At 54.7% G+C, this 17519-nt stretch overlaps 3 protein-coding genes across 5 annotated transcripts in view; 2 read left to right on the forward strand and 1 right to left on the reverse strand.

The window, feature by feature from the left end:
* The window catches only part of SH2D3C (SH2 domain containing 3C), a 28292-nt gene extending 26870 nt beyond the window's left edge, over positions 1–1422 (forward strand). Inside the window, exon 11 of the mRNA XM_023532956.1 lies at positions 852–1422. Coding sequence (XP_023388724.1) covers positions 852–1027 — 176 coding nt within the window. The 3' untranslated portion in view covers positions 1028–1422. The remainder of the gene's footprint in view (positions 1–851) is intronic.
* A 1364-nt stretch (positions 1423–2786) lies between these two features.
* On the forward strand, positions 2787–6686 carry TOR2A (torsin family 2 member A). Of its 3 annotated transcripts, XM_011364250.2 has the most exons (5): positions 2835–3063; positions 3670–3935; positions 4663–4838; positions 5535–5662; positions 5910–6686. In XM_011364250.2, exons 1-5 carry the CDS (start codon positions 2910–2912, stop codon positions 6152–6154), a joined length of 969 nt encoding a protein of 322 aa, XP_011362552.1. In that variant the 5' UTR covers positions 2835–2909; the 3' UTR covers positions 6155–6686. The 3 variants fall into 3 exon arrangements, with proteins under 3 accessions (XP_011362554.1, XP_011362553.1, XP_011362552.1); XM_011364251.2 differs by lacking the exon at positions 5535–5662 and having other exon boundaries at positions 2832–3063; positions 5910–6045; XM_011364252.2 differs by lacking the exons at positions 3670–3935; positions 5535–5662; positions 5910–6686 and having other exon boundaries at positions 2787–3063; positions 4663–4730.
* A 61-nt stretch (positions 6687–6747) lies between these two features.
* On the reverse strand, positions 6748–17077 carry TTC16 (tetratricopeptide repeat domain 16). Its single transcript, XM_023533028.1, has 11 exons — positions 16721–17077; positions 16492–16621; positions 14277–14491; positions 13365–13609; positions 12863–13004; positions 11380–11545; positions 10703–10848; positions 10361–10544; positions 8770–8854; positions 7525–7717; positions 6748–7331 (listed from the first exon to the last, which is right to left on the reverse strand). The coding sequence occupies exons 2-11, from the start codon at positions 16618–16620 to the stop codon at positions 6782–6784; spliced, it is 2055 nt and encodes a 684-aa protein (XP_023388796.1). The 5' UTR covers position 16621; positions 16721–17077; the 3' UTR covers positions 6748–6781.
* Positions 17078–17519: the final 442 nt, after the last annotated feature.

A 17519-nucleotide genomic window follows, 5' to 3' on the forward strand; every position in this document is an offset into this window, starting at 1 on the left:
TCTTTCCTGCCCTGTCTCCCTGACTCATTTTTCTCATTCTTTTTCTTCCTCACTCATCAGTTCAACAAGCAATGGTGAGTGGCAGGCCCAGGGGGAGACAGAGGTGATTCAAAGTGCACCAGTGTGTCTTAGCTTCTCCGAGCCTCAGTTTTCTCGTATGTGAAGCGGGTATCCTAACAGGCCTACTTTACTAGTTGTTTGCAAAGCACTTGGCCTGGGGCCCTGGGGCTGAGGCAGACCCGCCCTGCCTCCCAGGCCCTGCCCTGCCCTGCCCCTCAGTCCAGTTGAAAGGTAGAGCTTCCTCTCCTGAAAGGAGCAGAGAGAAAGGGCTACAGACAATCCATCTTGCACTGCTTTAGGCATTATTTAAGTCATAAAAATTTACTGTAGACAAATTGGAAATTACAGCTGAGCAAAAACAAGATTAAAAAAAATCGCCCGCAATTACCCGGAGGTTATTGCTGTGAGCATTCTGGTGTATGTCTGTCCTAATTTTCTTTTTAAGAAAGAAAAAAAAATTATTTTTGCATCGACTAATAAAATGTATATATGTTTCTTAGGGAAAAAATTGTAACTTACAGAAAAAAAAAAAAAAAAAAAAAAAAAAGAAGAAAAATCACCTAAGATCCCCCCAAGTTAACATTAATATTTAATCTCCTAGTCATTTTTTAAATTACATGTTGCAAATAGTAGGGTAAATAAGTCTATCTGTTTTGTGCTAAACTGCGTGGCCATGTCCATCAACAATCCATGTCAAATCCCTGCAGAGCTGGAGGGAGGGATGGGGTGGCCCCAGGTGCGAGCCTCGGCCTCTCCAGCTGCATGACAGACCCCTCTGCCCCGCCCCGCAGGGTTTCAGCCCCGGCCAGAGCTCCTGGAGGTGTTCAGCACTGAGTTCCAGATGCGCCTTCTCTGGGGCAGCCAGGGCGCCAGCAGCAGCCAGGCCCGGCGCTATGAGAAGTTCGACAAGGTTCTCACTGCCCTGTCCCACAAACTGGAGCCTGCCGTCCGATCCAGCGAGCTGTGACCCACATGGACCCTTCCCCTCTGCAAGCTGCAGGCAGCAACGGGGACAGAGGGGCACAGACCTTTCCCCGGAGCACCCCAAGGACACTGTGATCGGCCCAAGAATGTTCTGGGCTCAATGCCAGGATCGCCCTTCACCTCCAGGGTCCTGCATAGACTCTGGGCTCCGTCCCACCTGCCACATGCACACCAAGTCTCCCTTCAGGAAGAGCCGGAACCCTTGTTCCTTTCTCCAGCGTCTGCTTCTCCCCTTCCTGCTGAGGTGTCCTGTGTTTGAGCCATGGGAGGCTCTTCACGCCTCCTCACTCTTCTCCAGGCATCTGCTCCCCACTGACACCAAGGCCTCCATCTGGCTGTAAATAAGTCTATCTGTTCTGTAAATAGATGTACAGAAGTCATGCCCTTTCTTTCATATAATAAACTTTTATGACTCTTTATTCTGTCTCTTAGGGGGTCCTGGGGGTAGGGGGAGGAAGCATCTTTTCTTACGTGAAAGGTGAAATGATTCATTCAACAAATATTTAGCACCTGGGACATTCCAGACTGTACCAGGAGCCAGAGTTGCAGTCAGTACTAAAACCCAGTCCCCGTCCTGGAGGAGCTCACAGCCAGTGGGGGAGATAAACAGTCAGTTCTAACCAGTGGGAGAAACGCTGACCTGCCTACCCCATTCCCTGCCGGGGGAAGCCACAGCAAAGGCTCCCACAAATGCACAGCCAAGGATCCCAGATGTCTGAGGCAGAAGGGCTTTTGAAATCTAGGATTCCACCTCCCCTTTGAGAAAACCCAGGGAGAAGAGACTTTCCCTGGGTCACAGCAGCAGAATGAGGAAGGCTGGAACCTAGGTGTCTTGACCTAGAGTTCTTTCCTTCTCTCTTCTCAATAGTGGGAACTACTAATTACTTTTCAGGCTTTGAGATGTGGCCCCAGGAGTCATGGGTTGGGGGTGGGGGCAGGAGGACTTTGAAAATGGCCATGAAGGCAGTTGTCTTGATTCTGTATGTCGGGGAAGTAAGCAATATGGATCGACAGGATTTCAAGGCAGGCTGGAGGCCTGGGGAGCCCGTTCACTGAATTTGAAATGTCTGGGGTTCTTTGCCTTCAGAATTCTTTCACTAAGAGAGGCTGGGTGACAGTGCATTAGATCTTTGGTGGCAGCCAAACTTGGGTTCGGTTCTATTGTTTATTGGCTAGATAACCTTGGATATGAGGCTTAACCATTCCCGTCCCAATTTCCACCTCAATAAAATGGGGACAATAACAAAATCGATCTCTTAGGATCGTTGTTAAACCATTTAGCGCAGAGTAGCTGCTAGGTAAAGGACCACCATGTTTTTTATACATAATAGATTGTCAATGATCATTTATTTCTTTGAGTCAAAACACTTTATGTGCTGTACCGCATTGGAATATCACCATTTCTCTGTATGACAGGTATTGTTATCATCTTATAGGATATATAAGGTATCTAACACCAACGGCACACAGTCGGTGCTCACCAAAAGCTGTTACCGAGAGCTCTTTTATTAAAGAACAAGGCTCTTTGCAAGGTGTGAGGTGCTGCACAAGTTTTTGCTACAATTGTTACGTCACCCTTGTGGTCATAATCCTTTATTATTCTTTTGGAGCTACTATGATGGTCCCCTAGTTACCGTGGTCATGGAAACGAGGCCAGCCGTCCCCGATTGGACAGTTCGTGGGCTCCCCCTGGAGGCTACCTTCTGGCCCTGCTGTGGGATGACCAGGCCAGCCTTTGAGAGGAACGCGAGGGGAGCCGGGAGTTGTAGGCCCCAGGCGGAGGCTGCCGCCGGGATGCACGCCGGGAGCTGTAGTTCTCAGGAGAGGCAGTTGGCCGCCTCAGACCCGGCTCGGGCCTCACCCGGATGGCGGCTGCCACGCGTGGCTGCCAGCCCTGGGGCTCGCTCCTCCTCGCGCTGCTCGGGCTGGTATCGGCCGCGGCCATCGCCTGGGACTTGACTTCGCTACGCTGCAACTTCGGCACCTTCTGCGAATGTGACTTCCGGCCCGACTTCCAGGGTGAGCAGCCGCGGAAGCCCGGAGCGAAGGGGCCAGCGGACTGGGAAGCCCTTGGACTCTGGCGTTGTCGGACCTGGAGGGCGGAACTGAGGGGCGAAAGCCCTAGACTTCCCCATAGCCAGGGCCTGAAGTGGACCCCGCGTTGAGGGACCCTGAGAGCCTGGGGCACCGGCCTTGGGGCGAGGGTTTAGGAATGCCTGTTTGGAGTCCAGGCAGAGCCCTGTCAAGATGGAGAGAGGCCTTCGAAAGCCGGGCCTTGGGGGCTGGTTTAGACCTCCACAATGGGCTGGCCGTGAGGAAGAAGCCTGCCTTGGGGATGGGCGGGGTGCTGGGGCAGACCCCATTGACCGCTCGCGCCTACTTCGCGCAATTCAGAGGGCGGCCTGGTGTGGGCGCTGCCGAGCTGAATCAGGCCTCAGGGTCTGCGTGCGGGTGACTCCTGCAGCAGGAGACCTCAAGGGCACCACTCTCTTTCCGCCGACATTGCAAAATCGACCCAGACCCCAGGTATCCCTAGGCCAGGTTCCAGACATCACTTCCCCCTTGAACCTCTTCCGTGGCGGGAGTGTGGCCTCAGCTCTGACACTGTCTTTTTTGTGGCCCTAGGTCTGGAATGTGACCTGGCCCAGCACCTGGCGGGCCAGCACTTGGCCAGGGCGCTGGTGGTGAAAGCACTGAAAGCTTTCGTGCAGGACCCAGCCCCGACCAAGCCGCTGGTCCTCTCCCTGCACGGCTGGACAGGCACTGGCAAGTCCTATGTCAGCTCCCTCCTGGCTCACTACCTCTTCCGGGGTGGCCTCCGCAGCCCGCATGTGCACCACTACTCCCCCGTCATCCACTTCCCCCATCCCAGCAACATGGAGCGCTACAAGGTAGGCTGGGTGCATCCTGGACTATCATTTGCCTGCATCATGGAGCACCATACCCTAGGGAGTGAGTCCTAAGCCCAGAGATGGGGATTCATTTGCACCAGGCCACACGGCCAGTTGGAGCCTCAGTCCTCAAGACCTATCCTGAACAGAGGTTGGGATGGTTCCAGTCAACCTGGCAGGGGGTTCTCACTTTAATTCCTGGGGTGGGGAGGGGGCAGTAATGCAACCTACCTGCCAGGGTTGTTGCGAGGAACATGGGTTTACAGCATTGAAGGTGTTAATATTTATTGAGTTCTTATCTTTGCCAGACATTCTGTATTATCTTCTCTCTGTAAAGCACTGAGCCTCAATTCGAGGCTCAGAGTTAGTATTCAATAAATATTAGCTCTTACTACTATTACTGTTGTCGATTACAAGGTGCTTTCCAGGCTGATCTGTTTCAGCTGTCAGCAATGCTGAGAAAGTTCATGGAGCAAGGAGGAGCCTTTCTCCTTTTATAGAAAGCAGTAGGTGTCAGGGAAGGAGCCCTGAACAGGTAGGTGCCAGGCCTGGGTTTGAGTCCCTGTTCTCCTGCTGACTTGCTATTTGAGCTTGGACAAATCTCTGCCCCTCTCAGGGCCGATTTCACCAGCAGTTCTGGGAAGGGGATGAGTCCCTGCCTTGGGAGGAAGTCTGGGGCTGGGATTGTATTTCCCGTCCCCCTCAAATTCCTACCTCTTTCTTGCAGAAGGATCTCAAGAGCTGGGTCCAGGGGAACCTCACTGTTTGTGGCCGTTCCCTCTTCCTGTTCGATGAGATGGACAAGCTGGCCCCAGGCCTGATGGAGGTCCTGCGACCTTTCCTGGGCTCCTCCTCGGTTGTGTTCGGGACCAACTATCGCAAAGCCATCTTCATCTTCATCAGGTGGGCCCTAGCTGTGCAGCAGGCATAATATGAGGACACATGTTAGAGGTCTCAGCTACGTAGTCTTGGCCCATGGTCCCACAACAGAATACTGTCCCTCTGGGCCCAATCAGGCTTTCCCAGAGCCCCTCACAGTCTCACTGGTGACACTATCATTCAAGGCGGTTAACTTCCCCTCTGACGATCTCGAAGCCCATTCTGGGCTGTCTTTCTGATCCTCAGCATTCCTTTGTGGAAGCCCTGCTGCGTACAGTTTTCCCTCTTTTGTTGCCTAGAGAACCCAGGCCTGGGAAAAACAGGGCTAGGGTTCTAGTCCCACCTCTCAGAGTCCTCCCTGTGTTTTTTTAGGCAAATTACTTCACCTCTCTGAGCTCCCATGTCCTCTTCTGAACAGCAGCATGGGTGCCCCACTATCTTTCTAGAGGCCGGGTGAGGGAAAGTTAATTAAGGGACTCAAAAGTGTTTTGTAAATTACAAAGTGCATGGCACCTGTAGGTGAGTTTCCAGGGGTCGCCGTTGTAGACACAAGCTCCAGAGTGGGGAAGTGGTTCCTGTGGGGTGTTTTCAGTGGCTTTGTCTCCTGCCGGTACTGAGCTGGATTTCTAGGCCCCGGTCATGTTAGGTGGCACTTGGGAAGCGAGGGCCAAATCCTGCCCCACACTGTCTGAGTCTCGGCCCGGGGCCCCATGGCTTTAGCAACACCGGTGGTGAGCAGATCAACCAAGTGGTGCTGGAGGCGTGGCGCCTCCACCAGGACCGCGAGGAGATCCGCCTACAGGAGCTGGAGCCGGTCATCTCCCGGGCTGTGCTGGACAACCCACACCGTGAGTTTGGCTCAGGAGGCCCCCGGGGTGGCTTTAGCGGGCTGAGGCTTCACCCCCAGCTCCAGTGACCTGGTCCTCCCCAGCCCAAGCTTTGGGGCTCCTGGCTGTCATACAGCCTCCCTGAGCCCTTCGCCTGGAAGGTGGCTGAAAGCGTTGAGACCAGCAGCGTACCTGCACTGGCCGTTAGGGGCGGAGGCCCAGCTTCTGGGAAGCACAGCCTCTTTTCCCCCATCACCCCTTCCTGCAGATGGCTTCTGGCGCTCGGGCATCATGGAAGAGCATCTCCTGGACGCTCTGGTGCCCTTCCTCCCGCTCCAGCGGCACCACGTGCGGCACTGTGTGCTCAACGAGCTGGCCCAGCTGGGCCTGGAGCAAAGGGATGACGTGATCCAGGCTGTGCTGGACAGCACCATCTTCTTCCCTGAGGATGAGCAACTCTTTTCCTCCAACGGCTGCAAGACTGTGGCTTCCCGAATTGCCCTCTTCCTCTGATGCTCCAGGTGGCATTTCGCCCTCTACCTGGCCTGGCCATGCAGGGAAGCCCTGAGGCCACTGTCAGAGGGACCCTTGTCCAGAGCCTCTGGAGAGTGGGACCCAGAGCACAAATTGAAGATGAAGATGGTAGGCCATAGGACAGAGGGCCAGAGTGGGCCTCGGCCCCTTAACTGGTCTGAGGGCATCTTGGCCTTTGCTTCCTTCCCCAGGGGAAACCTCTGGTCACCCTAGAACCTCAATGAGCCTTGACCTCACCCTCCAGCCCGAGCCTTCTTAAAATGTGAATCGTAACTCAGGGACTGTGGCTTGTGGCTGCTTCCTCCCTCCTTGGTCTTTTACCCTTGGCCCCTTGCCCTGGCACCATACCCCAACCTTCCATCCCACACCCTATGTCCCAGTATTGTAAAGCCAGGCTGAGACGTCTCAGTCTCCGTGAACAGAGGGACTCATGCTGCCAGTTGGGCCTGGTTTTTTAAATTTTTAATTTTGTAAAAGAAGAGAATACAATAAACTAAGCCATGGGACCAGAGGAATGTTGGTTGAGGTTTCTAACTGCTGAGTGCCAGCGTGTGAGGGTAGAATATCTCCCATCCCCGGCGAGAAGTGAGGGGCTCAGGGGCCCCTTCAGAGAGCAGTGTAACTGCCAGAACTGGGGTTCTGGTCAGCCTGGATTTGGCTGGGGTTCTGGTTCAGGCCTGTCGTGACCTCAGTCTCGCTGGAACCTAGGCTCATGCTCTGAGTCCAGCTCTGGGGATCCTCCATCATTTCGGGACTTTGGCACTGCCCCTGAGTGGCCTCAGTGTTACTAGGGTTCCAGCTTGGGTCATAGAAAGTCTTGGTCTTACTGGAACTTCGCATCAGTCCCCAGCTGTGGCCCTGGGTGGCATTAGCCTTGCTGGGTCCCCAGCTCCGACCATGAGCAACCCGGGCCTTTCTGAGCCTCTGCCTTGGGCCCTGGGTAGCCTTAGTCTTGTTGGTCTTTTGCCTTGGGGTGTGGATGGCCTCAGTCTTGCTGGGCTTCTGGCTCTGGCTCTCCATGGCCTCCGTCTTGCTGGACCTCCGGCTCTGGCCCCGGGCGGCCTCCATCTTGCTGGACCTCCGCCTCTGGCCCTGGGTGGCCTCCGTCTTGCTGGACCTCCGGCTCTGGCCCTGGGTGGCCTCCGTCTTGCTGGACCTCCGGCTCTGGCCCTGGGTGGCTCAGTCTTGCTGGGCTTCTGGCTCTGGCTCTCCATGGCCTCCGTCTTGCTGGACCTCCGGCTCTGGCCCCGGGCGGCCTCCATCTTGCTGGACCTCCGCTCTGGCCCTGGGTGGCCTCCGTCTTGCTGGACCTCCGGCTCTGGCCCTGGGTGGCCTCCGTCTTGCTGGACCTCTGGCTCTGGCCCCAGGCAGCCTTGGCTTTTCTGGGGCCATGGCTCAGGCTTAGGTCCCTGTTGTTCCCCAAGTCTGAAGACTGAGTCTTCAGGAGTGAGGAATCGGAGAATGTCACAGTGGTGACCGAGGTGCTCCTGTATTCCTGGGGGGCAGTGGACATCTCTGTCTCCGAGGTTGACAGGGTCCTGACTGGGAAGAGAGTGCCAAGGGCACTTGTCAGGCTGCCTTCTCTAGGCAGCTCCAGGAAAAGGAGGCTTCTGGGCCTCCCCCTTGCCTAAATCCCAGAGGCCTTGCATGGCCAAGAGGAAGGCCTGCCAGATCACGCCAGACCCGCCCTCCTCAGCGGCCTGAGCCGTGGGTGGCCGTGGTTGTAGATAAGGGGGAGATACTGAGGGTCCCACTTACCCAGCCCTGGCCTCCACTCTGCTGGCTGCCCCTTGCCCTCTGTGTTCCCGCCACAACCGACGGCCTGCGAGGCCCTGGGACCCTGCGTGCAGCGCTTCCCCTGCTGCACCCCTCCCACGCTTGACTAACCCCTACTCCTACTTCAGGTCTTGGATGCCCTCTCTGTCCCCCTAAAGGGGGCTCACTGTACCCACAGCCTTCTACTGTATACCTACACTGTCCTGGTATCTGTTTACCTGTGTGCCTTCTTCCCTTCGGGACCAAGAGCTGCCTGGGGCAGGAAGTGGACCGTTCGTGGCCACAGCCAGCGTGCGGCAGAGGCCCAGCCCCGGGGCTCCACGCACTGAGCTGCACTGCGTGGAAGGACGGGGCTGGCCGCCACTATTTTCGCCCCTGCCCTGGACTGCTCGCACCTGCCCCTTGGGACTCTGTCTGGAGCAGCATTCCTGGGGGTTTCACTTCTGTCCCTTCCATGCTGGCAACTGGTAGAATTGGGGGTAAAAAGCCCCGTGGATATGCACAGGGTTTGTGGGCTGATTTCAGGGAGAGGCCAAGGGGGCAGAGAGAGCAAAGGGCCCGAGAGGGGAGTGAGGCCGCAGCAGGCAGCAACTGCGAAGTGCTCATAGTGACAGCCGGTGTAGGCCCTGTGCTGGGCGGGCCTCACTGAGGGCTCAGCATGCCCCCGCAAAGCTGGGATGACATTCCCACTTTAGGGTCACACAGCTCTAAGCAGCAGAGCCCATATTTACCCCCAGGTCAGGGAGTCTGTGACCCCTGACCTTTGCCCACTCTGCTGCTTTGGCTCACTCAGGCCTGGCAGAACACTGGGGACTTACAGCCCAAGATGGAGCCCGAAGAGGTCTGGTCGAGGTAGCTGTCAGACAGGGACGTCAGCTTTCTAAGAGCGGGCTCCGGCTTCTCCTAGGGCAGGAGACAGGCTGGGCGGTCAGGCTGCAGGAAGCCCTGGGCCAGGGGCTGTAGCCCTGGAAGGCCGGCAGGCCTTGGGACCTTCAGTGGATGTTTCCCCCGAGCTTAGAGCTGCTTGAGGGTCCCAGGTTAGGGCTGAGAGGGGACATGGAGAGGCTAAGACTGGACAGGAAGGGGAGTGGCCAGCTGAGTGCTGTGAGAAAGGCAGTGTTCAAGAGGCTGCATGGGCCTCAGTTTCCCCATCTGCAAAATGTAAATTAGTTCAAGCGTGGGACAGGCATTGGAAACTAAAGTGTTGTACCCTGGGGAATGGCTAGCGGGGAATTGAGGAGCTTCTCTATGCTTTACATGCCTTATCCCATTTCATCCTCCCCACATATCTGGGAGGGAACTACCACTATAACCATTTCATGGACCAGGAAACCTAGGCTCTGAGCGCCTAAGCAGCCTGCCCAGGGCACTCAGCTAAGGAGAGAAGCTGGGCTCGAATCCAGGTCTGCAGACTCCACAGCCCGGCTCTTGGCTGCTGGTCTCCCCTGGCCCATTCACACCTGCAGTCAGTGGGGAATGTGCAGAAGCCAGAGAGAAACAGCAGAGCTGCAAAGCGCTAATGGAGGCGCTTAACGCGCAGGTGCCAGCTCAACATCGCCCTGAGGAAGGGAGCCCGTGATGACTTCAGGGGGTTCCCGAAGCCTTTAATTTTTATATTCTAATGTGAGTTAGAAAAATGTCCAGCTAGTCTTTTCCATTTATGGCAAAGGATGCTGGTATCCCATTTACTTCAGTTGTGCAAAATGTCCTTTGAACACAAATTGATGTGCTGTCCATCGGCAGTAGAGTGGATAAAAAAATTGTAGGATAGTCACAGGATGGAATTCTCCGTGGCAATGAGAATGAATAGTCAACCTGGCTGCATCTCACAAACATGCTTAATGTGAAAGGAGCAGAGGGCACAGGGGATCTGTCCCCTGAACAAGTAAGCACACATGCTCCTCTGCAGGGTTAGCAATCAGGACAGCCTTGTGGGGTGGGCTGGGCAGGGGAGGGGCTAGAAGGGCACACCAGGGGGCTTCTGGGAGCTGTGTGTTCTTGATCTGGGGGATGGTATCATGGGTGTATTCAGTTTGCGAAAATCTATCAAACAGTTCATTTATGATTTTTGTACTTTTCTATATGTCACATTCAATAAAAAGTTTTTAGAAATGCATTTAAGAATTGAGAAAATTTTGGCACAAGTGGCCAGTGCACACAGCAGCATTTATGAAGGTGAATGTGTGAAAAGTTTGGGAAGGCCTCTCTGAGGGGCCCACACCCTCATGTGGACTCCCTCAGGGGTGGCCTTACTGGTACCATCCCCGTCTCACAGTGAGATGTCCCCAGCCCAAGTCGCACAGCTGAACCGTGGCAGAGCCAGGCTTAGAAACCGGCCTCTCAGCCCTGGCTTGGGGTACACTCCACCTGGACCTCAAGCACCCCAGGCCCTGGGTGTGGCCCGCTCACCTCCTTCTCCTCCTCCTCCTCTTCCTCAGGGCCCTTGGCCTCCTCTGGGTGTTCTGGTTCTGCCTGCAGGGTCTGGGTGGTGGCATCCAGCTGCTCAGAGGTCTCAAATGGAGGCTGCTCCAGCTTATAGGACTCCTGCAGGACCTGGGCTTTCTGGCGCTCTAGTTCCCACTTCCTGAGCTGCCTGCCAAGCCACAGCCCCAGAGCACTGGGTAAGGCTCCTTGACTCACCCCACCAACCCCAAGACTGGACAGTGACCTGAGGAGGAAGCCGGGGCCAGAGGAGCTTTGAGCTCCAGCCATTCCCATTCCTGGCCTGCAGTCACTGCTCAAGGAACTTACCCCATGATGCCTCGAGGGGTGCTGTCCTGCAGGCTGTTCTCCACCACCCGACTCAGCTCCAGCTTGGCCAGCTGGGCCATCTGGCTGCTAAGTATCTCCTCCACTGACATGCCCGGGAAGAGGTCAGCCATCAGCCGGAGCAATTGCTAGGAAAGGGGGCGACCAGAGTCAGGTGTGGGCCAGGTCAGGGGACAGGTGGTGGGGTGCTGCCCTGCTCTTGCAGAGTCCCTTCGCAGGGCTTAAAAGGGTAAGGCTTACGAGCTGTTGTTTAAAGGGCTGGACCCTTTTGCACCAGAACTATCGGGAGACCATGAGAAAAGAACTGCTCAGAGAGGGTGCACGGTGCGTCTAGCATGGGTTCTGGAGCCAGACATGAGGGTCTGACCTTGAAGCTGTGTGACCCGGGACAAGGACACTGGCTTCTCTGAGCCTTACCCTCTTCATCCATAAATTGGGTGGTAATAACAACGTTACTTGTCTCGTAGGGTGCCAAAAAGGGTTAGACAGAGTGATGCGAGTCGAAGTGATTAGAAGAGTGCCTGGCACCTAGTAAATGCCCTGGCATTCGCAGCTCATGATCTGCTAAGGAATCAAATTTCATTTAAGGATGGAATATCTTTCAAGTGCCCAGAAATGCTGACTCTGGAGCCTGCCCTCCTGGCCCAGCTGGAACCCACCTTGGGTTGCTTAGGGTTGAGGAGCAGGGCAGTGGCCACATCTTGGCGGGCCCCAAAAATGTTCTGCATGAGCTCCCGGCACCTGGCACGGTGTATGTAGTACTGGGCTCCCTGGGGATTGTGTCGGATGGCCGTTGAGAAGTGGCTCTCCGCCTTCTGGAACTGCCTGCAAGACACAGCAGGCCACAGGCCTCTGTGAGTTACGCCACCTGGGGGTAAACAACAGTTTCTGGGCCCACTGGGGAGTTTAGGAAAACCCAGGCTGGTCTCTGCTCCCTGCCACCAAGCCCCTCTGCTCTCCTCCTGCCGGCTATGCTCTTGATGGACCCAACACTCAAATGCTCGTGTAAAATTGCAACGTAAGTGAACATTTTTATGATCTTGTATTAGGGAAGCCCTTCCTAAGAATGTCATACACCCAGTAGCTAAAAATGAAAAAACGAATTCGACTATGATTAAATCCTAAGTTATTGAGTAGCAAAAATACCACAAAGGAAAGCAATAAATAGGAGAGGTATATTTTGCTACATAAGGCAGATGATAAGTTAATTTTCCTAGGCTACGGAGAACTCATAACCAAAAAATAAAAAAAATTTTAAATGACCAAATTAATAACATTAATAGACAAAAATTTGGGGCAGGCTATATGGCCAATAGACACACAAAAGATGCTGTACTGCATTAGCAATTTAAACATGCAAAGTCAACTGTGAGAGAGCATTTTTTTTTTTTTTTTGGCCTACTAGATTAGCAGAGTTGAAAAATCATCTAAATACCCCCGCTAAGGAGATTTGGGGAAACTAAGACTCTTTTCCTGGGTGAAGTTTATATTCACTGTTTTTGGAGAACACTTGGGTATTATCCTTTAAAATGTTAACTTTTCACATTCTTCAACAATTGAACTTCCAGCAATCTAACTACGGCGTTACTAGTACGAATGCATGAAAATGTAGTCCTGAGTGCTCATGACTGCATTATGTATCATAAAAAACTGAAATCAGCCCCAAAATTCATCAGTAGAGGATTGTCTAAAGAATGGAATACTATGCAAACAGTAAAAGGAGAGCGAGGTAGTCCCACGCGCAATGCTGTGGGAAGTAAAAGAGCAGGTCAAAGCAGTTCAGCATGACCTCACTTTTGTAAAATGATAATAATCGTTAATATACGCATAGGAAGCAATCTGGAGGAATCTACCAAACTTACAGGGGCAGGGGAGGCGTTGCTGGGTAGATATTAGAAGGAACTTTCGGGTCCTAAGCTATAAATTACTGAACACTTAAGCTTTTTATAAAAAGCAAAATCACCATCATATTCAGGGAAAAAAGTAAAGGATTTTTAGAGAAAACCTGGAAATAAAATTTATACTTAAGAGACATACTTGGGCGAGCATCATGACCCAGGGATCCCAGCAGACGGCTTCACCGCAGCCCCGCCCCCGCCAGGCCCCACCCCCAGTCCGGCCCCGCCCCCAGCCCCTGCGCACTTGCTCTTCTGCTGGCAAAACCCCAATATCTCCTGCAGCAGGCCCATGCGCATGTTGGCGCCCTCGTCCTGCGGGTTCAGCTCCAGCGCCTGCTGGTAGTCCGCCTCGGCAAAGATCAGGTTGCCCAGCTGGAAGAAGCAATCTGGGGCCCAGGGGCGGGGGCTGAGTGAGTCCCCAACCCCAGAGCCTAGGAGTCCCAGCCCAGCCTGCTCCGCCTCCCTGGAGAACAGGGCCTGAAACTGGTGGCTGATAACACCCGTGGGCGGTCGGGGTCGCCTGCGGAGATTCTCCGAGCTTCTGCGCGCCTTTCCCTCCGCTGCCTGATTTCTGAATGTTCCTTAGACAGACTGTAGCTACGTCGAAGGCAACGTTTCCGCCAGTGTGCCCGTGGGGCACTGAGACTCTTAGCTGTTGCCTCTCCCTTTTCCTCCCTCCCTCAGAGGCCTCAGATGCCCAGCCCAGGCCTTGAGAGGCGAGGGGCTCCGGGCCGGCCCCGACTCACCGCCGCGGTTGATGTACAGGCCCTTCTCCTGCTGCTCGTCCTTGAGCACCTTGTTGAGCAGCAGCACGCTCTCCTGGTAGGCGCCCTGCGTGTAGCAGTGCACGGCGAAGTCGTTGTAGGTCAGCAGCAGCTGGCGCTGCGCCTGCTGCACCATGTCCTCCTGGCACTCGGTCATCATGTCCAGAGCCTTCAGGAGGTCCTCCACGGCGGCATCAAACTCCCGGAGCCGTCGGTACATGGTGCCCCTGAGAGAAGGACATGAGGGCCAAAGCGCCGCACCGCCACTGACTGGGGTTGGCTGGGCCGGCGGTGCCGCTCTGGGCCTTTTGACCCGCAGAGGTGGCCCATGTGTGTAGGGGGCTGGGGGTGGGGGCTCCACGTCATGTGCTAGGTTTGGCTTGTGAGGCCTGGATTGCTACTCAGATGACCTGCTAGTCACTGGTAACTATACTTTTCTCAAAAATAGCTCCCGTCTTTCTTTTGGGGAGCCAGGTGCATGCCAGCCTCTATGCTAAGGCCTTTTTGTCCTCCAGACAGGTGGTTCGCCCCCACTGTTTATATGAGAAAACCTAAGCTGAAGGAAGTTAAATGGCTCTGAATCACGTGGTGAGTCCTTGGCAGGTCCAGCTTCACATCCAAGCCTTGTCCACTGTGCTGGGCTGATCCTCCCAGCGTGAACTGCTCAGCAGCATTGGGGGGGGGGACCAGGATTCCACTGTTAACTGAGGCTGCTGCCTGCCCCATCTCCAGGGGTGCTAGCAGAGACTACCCCATGATGCCTGACCGCAGTGGGGAGTAGGGAAAGATTATTAGAAGCTAGATGGGGAAACTAGATGAGGCCTAAGGAGATTTGAGGGCCCTCTTGAGACCACACAGCTGGGCCCAAGACTGGCACCTCCCTCTGCCTCATACCGGAAGAGGAAGAGGCTGGGGTCCAGAGGGTTGTTTTCAATGGCACAGTTGATACAGTGTAGCGCATGCTGAGGCTTGCCCTGCACGGCTAGGATCCCCGCATCTTGGCGTGACTTCTGGGCCTGGTCCACCATCACCTTGAGCAGCACCTTGGCCTGTGCATGCTTGGGATCCAGTAGCAAGGCGCCGTGCAGGTCTTGATAGCAGAGCTTGGGCTGCAGGGGGCCAGGGGTGGCATCAGGGGTGCAGGCCAAGCTGAGCCCTACCCTGTCCATGGAGGGGGGTGGGCGGACCTCCAGGCCTGAAGGGGCCTTTCTCTGGGTGGGCTGGCACCACGCCACCCATTCTCGGTGCCCCCGCTTTGCTGTTCCACCTTTTCCGCCTCTTGAAGGCAGGGAACATTGTGGGAAAATCCCATCCCAGGTCCCATTCCTGCTGGCCCCTTTCCAGATGTGACCTCAGGTGAGCCAGATCAGCCTCAGTGGTTTCTGCTGTGGATTGGGGTTACAGACGCCGCCTCTGGAATGGTGTTACAGACGCCGCCTCCTTGGAGGACTTCCGGGAGGCTCACTCAGGGTGGGGGAGGGTGTGGCCTCCTGACTGACTGTTGTTTCCTCTCTCTCCTTCCCTGCACATCCTTCCCCAGTCTTTTGACCTTTAAGTCCAAGATAACTCTGACCAAGAACAGATTCAGGCCTGGGCATGGGAGGAAAACATCTCAAGGAATATAACCTTCCACTGGGTGAGCAGGTCTGTCAGTCAGTTAACGATCAGTTTTAGCAAGGACGCTGTGTCCTGTGGGTAATTGGTTGGAGGAGAGCAGAGCAAACAGTGTGGACACCAGGCGTGAGTGCAAGTCGGGAGGGGGAAGACAGCAGAGGCCAGGGGCAGGGCTTTGGAGTAGGCGGACTTGGGTCCAAGGACAGTGTCCCTAAGAACTGGCTGTATGACTTTAAATGAGTCACCCAGCCCCTTCGGACCTGTAGCCTCATCTGTGAAGAGAGGACAAGGGGTTGTATCTAATCAAAGTGTTATCGTGAGCCTTAGATAAACATGGGTTGAGTGCTTAGCATGCGCGTTGCAGGCACTGAGGTGGCGGGGAGCAGCTAAAATCCGGATAGTCGACAATAATTATCAATAATTACCAGTCTCCCAGCTTTGAAGGAGACTCTCCCACTGACTCACTGTTGACCACAGAAGCCCAGCCCCCAGCACAGGGAGGCTCACATCTCCAACCACCCCCAGGATGCCCCACCTGCTGAACTGAGGTGAACCCCCACCCAATTCCACCCACTCCCCGCTCCTTCCTCTTCCGTCCCAGCTCCCAGGCACCAGGCCAAGCTGGAACACCGTTCTGGATCCCTCCCTCCCCTCATGCCCCCCACCCCCAGTCAGTCTCTGATCCTCACATCCAAGGACAGTGAACAGCCTGCTTCTTGCCCATCCTCCCCCGGCTCCTTCACTCCCTCCTCTTCTGCTGGATGGGACCTAGCCTCCTCCACAGGCTTCCGTTCCAGCCTCCAGACTCGTCCCCTCCAGCCTGCACTCCCCCTGGCAGCCAGAAGGATCTTTCAAAAGCCCATTGCCCTGGGGAGCACCCTTTGGAGGCTCCCGCTGTCTCCAGGAAGAAGTCAGGGGCGTCCTGTGTTCACAAGGCCTTGCCCAATGCCTTTCCATACCTGCAGTCCCCTCTTCCCTTGTGACCCCAAGTTTCCCTTGTCCCAAAGCCGTTCCCTGTACTGTCTGTCCTCATGTCCAAGCCGGGGGTGCACCAGCTGGAGGTGCTTAGCAAATGTTCATTGAGACAAATAAGAAAAGGAAGGAAGGGAGGAGGAAGGGCCGCCTTGTCTAGCGGATCTCAGACGCTACTTCATACACTCATGAAATGTTTCTTCACATAATTATCTGCTGAGGGACGTCTCCCCCGGGCCGTGAGTTCTGTGAGGGCCGTGATGGCATGGGTCTCCCACCTTGTGGTTTCCAGGGGCCAGCACAAGGCTGGCACAGAGCCAAGGCTGAGTGATAATCGAACTACTTGACTGGGCAGCTCAGTAGTCAGTGTTGGTCAGGGCCTCTGCCCAGATGCCTCCACCACACCGTGCGGATGTGGCTTCTGGGCTGACTGATGGCCTAGATGCCTCTTATAATCTCAGGGCATGCTGTGGGAACCCCGGCTGGGAGGAGGGACACCCCCTGCCTGCCCTCCCTGCTCTACCTTCTGGAAGAAGTTATAGAGCCTGGCCCGGAGCATGTAGACATCGGCATTGGTTGTGCCACGGTTCACCTCCTTAGTGACAAGTGAGAGGCAGTCGCGATGCTGCTTGAGGGCCAGGAGACAGGTCATGCTGAGGACAGAGGGCAAAGGTGCTCTGTCTGTGAGGTGAGAGAGACAAGCAGGGGCTACTGGAGAACACAGGTTGGAAGGATGCAAATGGGGCACTCACCATCGGTAACGGAAGCAGGATTTCTCGGGCTGGAGCTCACAGGCTTGCAAGAAGATGTTCAGGGCATCCTGAAAGGCACACTGCTCAAACAGGCACTGGCCCTGGGGACACAAAGGGCAGTCACTTCTGTTTGCATCCCCAGACTAGCAGTACCCATGACAGGGTCCGGGCAACACTGGGGTGGAAGGGGAAAGAGACAAGACACGGAGACACAGAGATGGGGAGAGATACAGAGTTGGGGAGAGACAGCACGAGGCAGTGAGAAATACACAGGTGGCAAGAGACAGCAATACGGAGACCCAGGAACAAAGAGAAAGGGAAAATCAGGGAGGTAGATGGGAACAGCAGAGCTAACGGTAACAGATGAGAGAACTGAGGCTCAGAGAGGTGAAGTAACTTCCCCAAGGTCACACAGGTAGTGCCAGTACTGGATTCAAGACTCCAACGGACAGACTAAGCATGTGGTTTGAGTGCCCCAAATGTTTCAAGAATTGAATAATTATGGACATTCAAAACAAAGATATTAAATTGTCAAAATGGAAAAAAAATCAGAACTTCGTTGGCATTTTATGGTTCAATACTGTTTTTATTTTGAATTGCCAATGTGAGGGCGCCATGACCTTTTTAGTGGTTAGAGCCTCTAGACTCTAGGTCTGTGCTGTCCAATACAATAGCCACAAGCTTCATGTGGCTATACAAATTTAATTAAAATGAAATACAACTTAAAAATTAGTTCCTCAGTCACACTTGCCACATTTCAAGGGCTCAACAGTTCCATGTGACTAATGGCTACCAGATT

The sequence above is a fragment of the Pteropus vampyrus genome, unplaced genomic scaffold (genome assembly GCF_000151845.1).
Source record: "Pteropus vampyrus isolate Shadow unplaced genomic scaffold, Pvam_2.0 Scaffold95, whole genome shotgun sequence".
Taxonomy (NCBI): domain Eukaryota; kingdom Metazoa; phylum Chordata; class Mammalia; order Chiroptera; family Pteropodidae; genus Pteropus; species Pteropus vampyrus.

Bases quoted from the DNA above. Each gene is read 5' to 3' on its own strand.
- TOR2A (XM_011364250.2), top strand. From the start codon at position 2,910: ATGGCGGCTGCCACGCGTGGCTGCCAGCCCTGGGGCTCGCTCCTCCTC. The intron at 3,936-4,662 runs GTAGGCTGGGTG...TCTTTCTTGCAG, and splicing joins GCAACATGGAGCGCTACAAG to AAGGATCTCAAGAGCTGGGT. The intron at 5,663-5,909 runs GTGAGTTTGGCT...CCCTTCCTGCAG, and splicing joins TGTGCTGGACAACCCACACC to ATGGCTTCTGGCGCTCGGGC.
- TTC16 (XM_023533028.1), bottom strand. From the start codon at position 16,620: ATGACCTGTCTCCTGGCCCTCAAGCAGCATCGCGACTGCCTCTCACTT. The intron at 14,492-16,491 runs GTAGAGCAGGGA...GGCCCCCTGCAG, and splicing joins TCTATAACTTCTTCCAGAAG to CCCAAGCTCTGCTATCAAGA. The intron at 10,545-10,702 runs GTAAGTTCCTTG...GTGGCTTGGCAG, and splicing joins ACCCCTCGAGGCATCATGGG to GCAGCTCAGGAAGTGGGAAC.